The sequence below is a fragment of the Peromyscus leucopus genome, chromosome 5, assembly GCF_004664715.2.
Source record: "Peromyscus leucopus breed LL Stock chromosome 5, UCI_PerLeu_2.1, whole genome shotgun sequence".
Taxonomy (NCBI): domain Eukaryota; kingdom Metazoa; phylum Chordata; class Mammalia; order Rodentia; family Cricetidae; genus Peromyscus; species Peromyscus leucopus.
Window position 1 is genome coordinate 94,723,520 of NC_051067.1, and position 9,653 is coordinate 94,733,172.

A 9,653-nucleotide genomic window follows, 5' to 3' on the forward strand; every position below is an offset into this window, starting at 1 on the left:
AGCTCTGGCTACTCTCGCAGAGGACCTGGATTTGATTCCCAGCACCCACATGACAACTCACAACTGTCTGGAATTCAAGTCTCAAGAATTCTGACCCCTCTTCTAGATGCCCTCGAATGTCCTCCACAGGTACAGGCACACACGTGGTGCACAAATATGCATGCAGGCAAAACACCCATACATGTAAAAATGAAATAAATTAATAAAGTTACAAATAAAAAATATGAACAGTTTATAGAAAAGGAAATGTGAAAAGGGCTTCTGACCTCCAAACAATAACACACCAGGTCAGCACTGATTTAATCCAGTTCACTGTGCTCACGTAAGTCTCAAACATATGAAACGACAATTAGCCTTCCTCATAATAAATACAAATTAAATTACTAAGAATTAACACTGTCTACCTACCAAATCAGCAAAATAAGAAAAACTGAAGATAATATAGTCTTTTGGGCAAAGCTTTGAGGGAACAGATATTTACATATTACTGAGTAACATTATGATACAGTAGAACAATTTGACTATTACATAATTTGACTCTATATACTTGAATATATTATGTATATAAAATACAAGTGAATAACATTTGACTCAAAATTCCACTTAAGAATTTCATTCTACAACACACACAAACACTTACCAAATGATGTATGCACAATGATATATGTCACTGAAAAGACAGAAAAGAACCTAAGTGTCCATCAATAAGAATTGCTTAAGGGCCCACCCGGTTACCGCCTGCCCGGTGGCAGAGGCGCAGTGCGGTTACCCTAGGAACCCCCCGATCATGTCGCTGCGAGTGGCTAGGAGCGCGCGGGCAGTGGCCTGCAGCCTGCGCACCGCCCTGGCCTCTTGCCCACCACGGCCCTGGGTGCCGAGTGCCGTCGCCGTCCGCGCGCTGAGCACTGGATCTGCTGTGCTGTCGGTGCGTAAATTCACAGAGAAACATGAATGGATAACCACAGAAAATGGTATTGGAACAGTGGGAATCAGCAATTTTGCACAGGAAGCTTTGGGAGATGTTGTTTACTGTAGTCTGCCTGAAGTTGGGACAAAATTGAAAAAACAAGATGAGTTTGGTGCTCTGGAGAGTGTGAAGGCTGCCAGTGAACTCTACTCTCCTCTGTCAGGAGAGGTAACAGAAGTCAATGAAGCGCTTACAGAAAACCCAGGGCTCGTCAACAAATCCTGTTATGAAGACGGTTGGCTGATCAAGATGGCACTGAGTGACCCTTCAGAGCTGGATGAATTAATGAGTGAAGAAGCATATGAGAAATATGTGAAGTCCATTGAGGAGTGAACACTGCACCCCACTCCGAAATAAAACTGGGAAGCAACCTGCTCCAGCATGCTTGTCTTAAATTAGTGGAGAATAGAAGATTTGAAATAACTTTTAGCAATACTGATGGAAAGAAACTATTCTCGACAGTGCTACTTAAAAAACCCAACTTCCTGATGGGTACAGATAAACACAATGTACATGTTTTTAATAATGCCCATACTAGGTATTTAGACTAGGGGTTAAGCTCTGGTGTTTAGCATTCTTGAGATCATCTATGGTAAAAAGTGGTTATAAAACTGGGTTTGGTGACGAACTACCCTTTAATCCCAGCACTCAACAGGCAGATCTCTTGTTAGTTCGAGGTCAGCCTGGTCTACTTCCAAGTTCCAGGCCATCCAGAGTTACATGGTGAGACCCAACCTAGTGATTATAAGAATTCCATAATTCAGGATAACAGTGTTGTAAATCTCCCATAATATTGTAACTTGCCCATATCCACCACTGGATTTTGGTCAAGACTTAATGTGTCTTCTCACTGGCAATGCCTGGGATCATAGGAACGTACTGTACAGTGTCAGATGAAGGACAGTACTGTCTTGTTTTTACCTTGTGCTGCGTTGACTGCCATTGTTTTCCCACTGTGAGGCATTGGCTTTGCAACACAGCGAGAAACAAATAAAACATTCATCCTCTTGGTTCAAAAAAAAAAAAGAATTGCTTAAATAAATACAGTACAATATTACACTGAAATCCTATGCAGCTGCTAAAATGAACTCCCTGGGTGCTAATTATGGGATGAAAAGTAAAGGAGTGTGAAATTTGTGTCTTATTATTTGTGTTTGCAAAAGCAGAAAATGCACGTGTGTGGTTTGCTTATGTGATGAATATTCCCTAATATTCACTGGACTATCAGAGCAAAGGTATAGGGTACCTTCAGGGAGCAAGAGCAGACCAGCAGAGGGGAAATGAAGGATATAGAATGGTCTGTGATTCCTCAGAGTGTGTTAGAAACTTCATGCCAATGTAACAGTGTGGGAGTTGTGCCTAGTAAGAGGTGACTGGTTATGAGGGCTTGTCTATCGAAAGCTATTGGGGTCTAGCCACTTGATGGACTGCTCCCAAAGTCCCAGAATAGATGCTACCAGTGGTGGATTAATTTGAGGGATACTCTAATAAATCTACATATGCAAAACTCATAGTCCATTCACTTTTTTCTTCTGAGTCAGTTCTCTCTCTACATAGCTTCTGTTCTGCGCTCATGCCTTGCTCCTTCCTTGCTGGATTTCTCTTTACATTTATCTGCTGTATCCTCTAAGTGCTATTTTAACTCCTTCATCTAGTTCTGCCCTATCTAAGCTCTGATCCATCTAGTTCTTTCCATCTTAGCTCCTCTCCCATTTCCTTCTCTCTCATCTTGTTCTTCTTCATCTTATTCTTCCTCATTTTCCATCTCGTCCTTCTAGTTCTCTCTTCTAGTCCTCCAATCTAGTTCTGGCCATCTCAATTCATTCCCCTCCAGTTCTTACCCATCTAGTTCTTCCTTTCTCATTTTACTTCTTCATCCTCTTGTTCTGAAATTAAAGCTGCCTTTTATCCCTTTGGCCCTTATCTCTCCAAGCTGTCTCTGCTCCCACCATATTCTGGCAGGGCAAAGGAAGTGTGCTCCTTCACTAGGCAACTTGGCTAGGCAACTTCTGCCACAGCTAGATTTTCCTGTAAGTGAGAACCCTTTAGTTCTGAGTTAATTGTTAAGGGTGGATCTAAAACTAGAGATAAGACTTTGGAAAAGAGAAAGTTAATTAGCACATCCTCGAGGCCTTCTCAAACAGATAGTCTGGATGCTTAAGTCTGTTTTTAGAGAATCTGTGAGGTATCTCAGATAAGATACTTTTGTCCATCCAGTGATGGTCCTGGCCAGATGCTGCTAATGACATAATTATAGAAAGGCCTGGAATTAGGGATTTTGACTGTGTCTATTGTAGCATAGTTGGCGAAAGTTATACAAATACTTTAATTGTATGGGGAAATTGTGCCCAATGAATGATGGAAAAGCTGCAATAGCACCTGAGAAATTCATAGCAGGAAATGGCTAACAATCAAAACCCAGAATCACCAAGACTCCTTGAGCTTTGACCTCAACTCTGAAAGAGTTCTTACCTCTTTCAGGTACAGTTTTGTCGTAATCAGCTGAATTCCTAGTTCATATATTTTTTGCAGCCTGAGTACTTGTTCTCATAAAGGGTTTAATGTCATCATCTGAGTGTGTTGATTATGTGAGAATAGATGATTACAGAAGCCATGGTGGCTCCTTTTTACAGTCCTAATCTCACTCTTTTCTCCCTTCTGCATGATTTAACACAGCACAAAGACCCTGGCAAAATGGCAGTGCTATGCTGTTTGTGTTCTCAGCCTCCAGAAAAAAGCCAAATACATTTCTGACTATAATAAATTATCCAATCAATTCTGTTACAGCTAAAGAATATAGAATGAAACATGAGACTTCAAATTCACAATCACAAATCCTACAAATTCATAAATTAATATTCATATATTATCTAGTCAAATTACTTAATCAAGTTTAAATAATGAAATAGAAACAGTCACACAATGAAAATATAAAAATTAAAATCTATAATGTCTAATTATATATATCATCCTAGGGTTAGCTTTCAAAACTTTGATAGGCATGCCACAATCCATGTAACCACAGAGGTTAGATATAAAGTAATGGCCTAGGGGGTAAGGACAGATCTCCCAAAGAAGGGGAAATAGGATATATAGTTACAGAAAGACAAGAAGAGCAGAACAGAAGGGTTAAACAGAGAGGAGAGAAAAGTATGGTGATACTTTATTTGTGCTGAAATGTGATTTTATTTATATGTTAATAAATAAAGTTACCTGGGGGTCAGAGCTAATAGCAAGCCATAGCAGAAGCCAGACGGTTGTGGTGCACACCTTTAATCCCTATTACAAGACAAGCAGATCTCTGTGTGTTCCAGGACACCACCAGCATGGAGACACACGCCTTTAATCTCAATACCAACCATAGAAGAACTGGAGGTCTGTACAGACAGGCAGTGATGAGGAGGTCATGTGGTTGGGTTTACAACCAATGAGAAGGCAGAACAGAAAGTCAATAAAAAGACAGGTACACAGGAAGTAGGACTCTTTCTGAGGGAAAGGACGGCAGTGGCAGCGAAGGATAAGAAAGGGTTTTTAGCTCTCAGCTACTGCTCTGACCTCTTGGGCTTTTAACTCTGCATTTGGCTCTGTGTTTCTTAATTAATAAAACCGTTCAGAATTATATCTATGAAAAGAGGGATGAGGAAAGGAATATAGGAGGGACAGACAACACTAAGGACCATCTGAGGGGTCATATGGAGCCTAATACAATAGAAGCATCTTAGAATATATTCATATATGAAAGAAATCTAAATGGAGTCACCAAGTAATGAGGGAAACAAAGCCCCAACTAGACATCTTATTCTACCAAAGAAAACCTCCAGTGCTAGGAATGAATCACACCTAATTGAGTTGTTGGCCAATGGAGCTCCATGGAAAACTCCAAACAACTCATGCTGTTCCCAAGGCTATTGTTTGCTCTCTGCAATCTGATGATCAGGTCCTACTGATGAAGACAGTATTCACATAACTCATTGAACACATAGAAATCAAGTTGGTACCTAACTAGAGTGTTCACCCCTACTGACTAGTATTCATGGTACTGGAAGGTACTCTACACACTACTACCAGAGGAGAAAGGTAAACACTGACCCAGCTACAAACCCTTTGATCTACAATGGAGACCTGACTGCATGATATGCTGGATCAATGGTGGCACAAAAATTGTGAGAGTAACCAACCACTATCTGATTGGATTTTAGGTCCACTCCAGGAGATGAAACCTATGCCTAACACTGCTCTGGTGGTCAAGAACTTAAGACTAGCTAGACCATGGACTTAGGGGAAAGCCAAATACAATTGTTCTGCTAAAGGAACATAGTAAAAAATTTACTCCTAACAACATTCTGCTATATTCATAGCTAGTACCTTGCTCAGCCATCATCAGAGAAGCTTCCTCCTGCAGTGGATGGGAACTAATACAGAGACCCATAGCTGGACAATGTGCAGTGATTGAGCAATCTTGAAAAACTTAGTACTAAATAGAATGTCTCCCTCAAATCTTCCCCTCAGGACTCAGAGAACTATGTGAAAGAGAAGGCAGAAAAATTTTAAGAACCAGAGGGAATAGAAGTTATCAAGGAAACAGTGTCCTCCAGACACAAGAGGACTGATGAACTCACAGAGACTGTGGCAACATAAACAGGCCTGTATAGGTCCAAGCCAAAAGGGGTCCCAGCTCTGAGATGGGAAGTGGACATGATCTCCCATCCCTAACCAAGAACCATTCTCCAGCTGATAACTGCTCACAAAAGGAAGTTTCATTTTCTCCAGTGGAGTCTCACAAACCACGCTAAGGCAGGCCCCATGCAGCAGTACATGGCCAACACAAAACTAACTCAATATGATTTTTGTGCATTTTTTGTCTCATATTGGTTTATTTGGGCAATTTTTACCTTTCTGGTCTTTTGCTTGTATATTATGGTTTATGATTTTGAGGTTTTTATGGGATATGTGTGTTGTGGTGGGGGGGCGCTTAGGGTATGTTATGTGTTTCTTATGTTTTTACTTTGTTCTTTTTTGTTTGTTTTGTTTTATTCTGGTTAGTTTGTTATTTGCCTGTTTGTTTGTTAAAAAGATAGAAGAAGAAGGCATGGAGTTGGATGGCTGGGAGGTGGGGGACATCTGGGAGGAAATGAGGGAGGAAAAACTATCAAATTATAGTGTTTGAAAAAAATGTTCTCAAAAATAAATAAATATATAATCATAGAATAATAGACATTTCTGAAAAAGGTATTTAGTGTCAAGGAACATTTGAAGCAAAAGTTGAAAGGCTTAAGTTCCATAACTCTATTCAATGTTGATGCAGCAGACAAATGTTATAATAATTTATTAATAATTGAAATCTGACACAAAGAAATGTTACTTTGTCTTGTCCTTCCATCTAAGGAAAGTTAGTAAATTCCTTAAGAATGGGTTCTTCTTCTTAGTCTTTATCTCCAGAGCCTGGGTTTTGTTTTACCTACCTGAAGCAGATGAGAGTCACAAAAATAAAGACCAAAATGGAATTATAACTAAAAGAAACAGCTTTAAAAAAAAAATGAATGCCACAATGTGCCTTTGAAATCCATCGCAAACCATTTTGTATACTAATCCAACAGCTTCTCTAGTGCTCATGATGTCTGGGACTTTCTGACACTTTACCTGGCACAGTAACTGTACTGTTAGCCCTGAAACAGGCAGTCACTTTTAAATTTTCTTGGGTAAATTACCGTGCTGTAGCACACACACACTCACACTCACGCTCTCTCACACACACTCTTCTCTTTACACTGGTGCCAGGCTGCTCATTTCTCACACCAGCTGCTCCCCCACCTGTTCCACCAAAACATAATGTAAAGGCTGCATCTGATGCCCAGAAGGGATGTCACTTAGATAAGAGGGAATCTCTGAGGATGGTTTATTCTTGACTGAGGCAGGGGGTGTTGAAAGGGCCCAGAAACTAGGCAGCAGGCAGATGTTATTTCAGTTCAAACACAAAAACAGCAACACTTGAGTATCTATCAAAAGGCAGAGATATAAGGATCCAGAAGGACTTTTCCTTTGGGCTCAAAGTACAAAATCCTAAAACCCTTGCTGAGAACAAAGAGCATTTAGTGATAAAGATTTGAATGTCTTCTGAAAGAGTCACCAACTTCCTAAAAAGGATTCTTTCCTTAATTTCTGTGTGTTGGTTTCCAAGTAGTAGTTGAGATTTTATAAGGTCATTCATTTAAGTTACATTTATCATATATAAGTTGTTTCAAGAATTTGAACATCCTGAGTTTCTTGAAGGCTACAATGTAAATTTAAATATTCTTTCTTTTCTTTTTTCTTTCCTGGAGCTTGAGAAATGGCTCAGCAGTTAAGAGCACTGGCTGCTCTTCCAGAGGAATCAAATTCAATTCCTAGTACTCACGTGGTGTCGCTCAACAATTTTTAACTCCAATTCCAGGGAAGCACACACACAGTACACAGACACACAAGCCATCAAAACACATAAAATAAAAATTAAAAAAGAAAAACTTAAATGTTTTCTGCAAAAATTCCCAAAGTTGCTAATAATACAGTAGATCTGTGAAACATTAACAATTGAAGTATGCAATTAAAGTGTATATTGAAGCACTTTATTTTAGTTGAATTTTTTACTCTTTTACTTTTTATGGGCCTGTCACCCAGCTCCCAAATAAATACACAGATATTTATTCATACTTATGAATGGCCGACCTTAGATTGGCTTGTTTCTAGCCAGATTTTCTTAAATTATGCCATCTACCTTTTGCCTCTGGGTGCTGTGGATATTGCTCTATATAAATAAAACACTGATGGCCAGTGACCAGGCAGGAAGTAGGTTGCCAGGCAGGAAGTAGGTGGGACAAGGAGAGAGGAGAATTCTGGGAAGCGGAAGGCTGAGGTGGGAGACACTGCAGCCACCGCCATGACAAGCAGCATGTAAAGACTCTGGTAAGCCACCAGCCATGTGGCAAGGCATAGATTTATAAAAATGGGTTAATTTAAGATAAAAGAACAGTTAGCAAGAAGCCTGCCATGGCCATACAGTTTATAAGTGATATAAGCGTCTGAGTGATTATTTTATAAGTGGATTGTGGGACTGTGGGGCTTGGGGAACCTGGAGAGAAGCCCTCCAGCAACATCTGGGCTTTTACCTTTCTCTGTTCTATTTACCTTTCCTTACCTCTTACTCCATAGCTGGCTGGGTGGCTGAGTGGCTGGCCCCTAACATCCTCTCTCCTTCTCCTTTTCTCTATCCTCCCTCATCTCTCTCTCCCATTTATTCTCTCTGCTTGGCAGCCCCGCCTATCCCTCTCCTGCCTAGCTACTGGCTGCTCAGCTCTTTATTATAACAATCAGATGTTTTAGACAGGTAAAGAAACACAGCTTCACTGAGTTAAACAAATGCAACATAAAAGAATGCAACACATCTTTGCATCATTAAACAAATATTCTACAGCATAAATGAATGTAACACATCTTCAACTAATGCTCCACAATACTTTGTACAGTGTGTTTAGTTTCCATATGATTGTGCCTTCCTGGATTCCCAGTGTTGCTATCAGTGTTATTTTCAGGATTCAAGCCTCTCTTGTCTATTTATCTAAGACAAGGCAGAGAGACAAGGGAGACAGAGAAATCACTGCCCCTTTCCAGAGCCTCCAATCACTTGGATGTTACTATCCTCTGTACTTCTCTAAACCAAGATGAAGTTCAAGGCAACTGAAGAGGAACACGGTGTTGGAAGACAGGGTCACCTGTTTGTCACACCGCCACTACCCTTGTCATCTGACTATCTTCGGTGCCTCCTCTACAGGTGACTTGTTTAGGGTAAGAAGCATTGGTCATAGTAGAGTGAGAAGAAGGTCACATCTCCAAGAGCCCATGCATTCAGAAGAATGGAGTCTATGAGATGATTTCTGCCTCTTGTTTAAAGTTGGCGTAGTCCTCACTATCCTTGGTTCAAGTGTTCATGAACCTTACCCAGCATTATCTTCTTTGGGATGTAAAGCACCCTCTTGTCCAACTAAGGTGGTGTTCTAGTAAAAAGAGACAATGCCTTTCTTTTAACTGAACTTTAACTTCTCCACAATGATGCAGGGACCCTTTTTGCCCCTTGCATATCCACATGGATCAGAGTGAGAAAGGTGCTTCCACCCTCACCACATGCAGACAACCTTTGCTGTAGCACATAGCTACTGTCCAGGAGAGGGGGGTGGCTCTATGCCATCCCACAGAAAACAGATAGGGATGCCACATGTTCCAAGGCAGCCTGACTATTGGAATTTGGATCTAATTTTGTCTGTACTTATTGCTACTTTCTCATGGTTTGGCCTCTCAACCTCAGCATACATCAAGGGAAGTGAACTCCAGTTTTGTTCTCTGATCATATCCTCCTCCTATTTGGGGTTACTTAACCTGCCTTGAATCTCAGTTTCCTTATATTTAATAACAAGATAGAATATGACTTATCTCCCAAGGCTAGTGAGAAGATTTAATGAAATCAATTGTGTATGGTGCCCAGAAAAAAAATATCTAGCTCCAAGTGAGCACAGGACTCACAGGCAAGAAGTTGGAAAGGCTCCAAATGACTCACCAGAGTGGCCTGCAACCCTTTGTGAATGTGGGAGCTGTCAGTACTTAGAGACTCACTAGATTCCAAAGCAAGTCCATGAACAACTGTAATGAGTGAGAACAT

General features: G+C 40.5%; 1 protein-coding gene across 1 annotated transcript; it reads left to right on the top strand.

Annotated features, from left to right (window-relative positions):
- Positions 1 to 771: 771 nt before the first annotated feature.
- LOC114681394 (glycine cleavage system H protein, mitochondrial) lies at positions 772 to 1,983 on the top strand. Its single transcript, XM_028854882.2, has one exon. The coding sequence runs from the start codon at positions 788 to 790 to the stop codon at positions 1,298 to 1,300; it is 513 nt and encodes a 170-aa protein (XP_028710715.1). The 5' UTR covers positions 772 to 787; the 3' UTR covers positions 1,301 to 1,983.
- Positions 1,984 to 9,653: the final 7,670 nt, after the last annotated feature.

Coding starts and splice junctions, on each gene's coding strand:
- LOC114681394 (XM_028854882.2), top strand. CDS start 788: ATGTCGCTGCGAGTGGCTAGGAGCGCGCGGGCAGTGGCCTGCAGCCTG.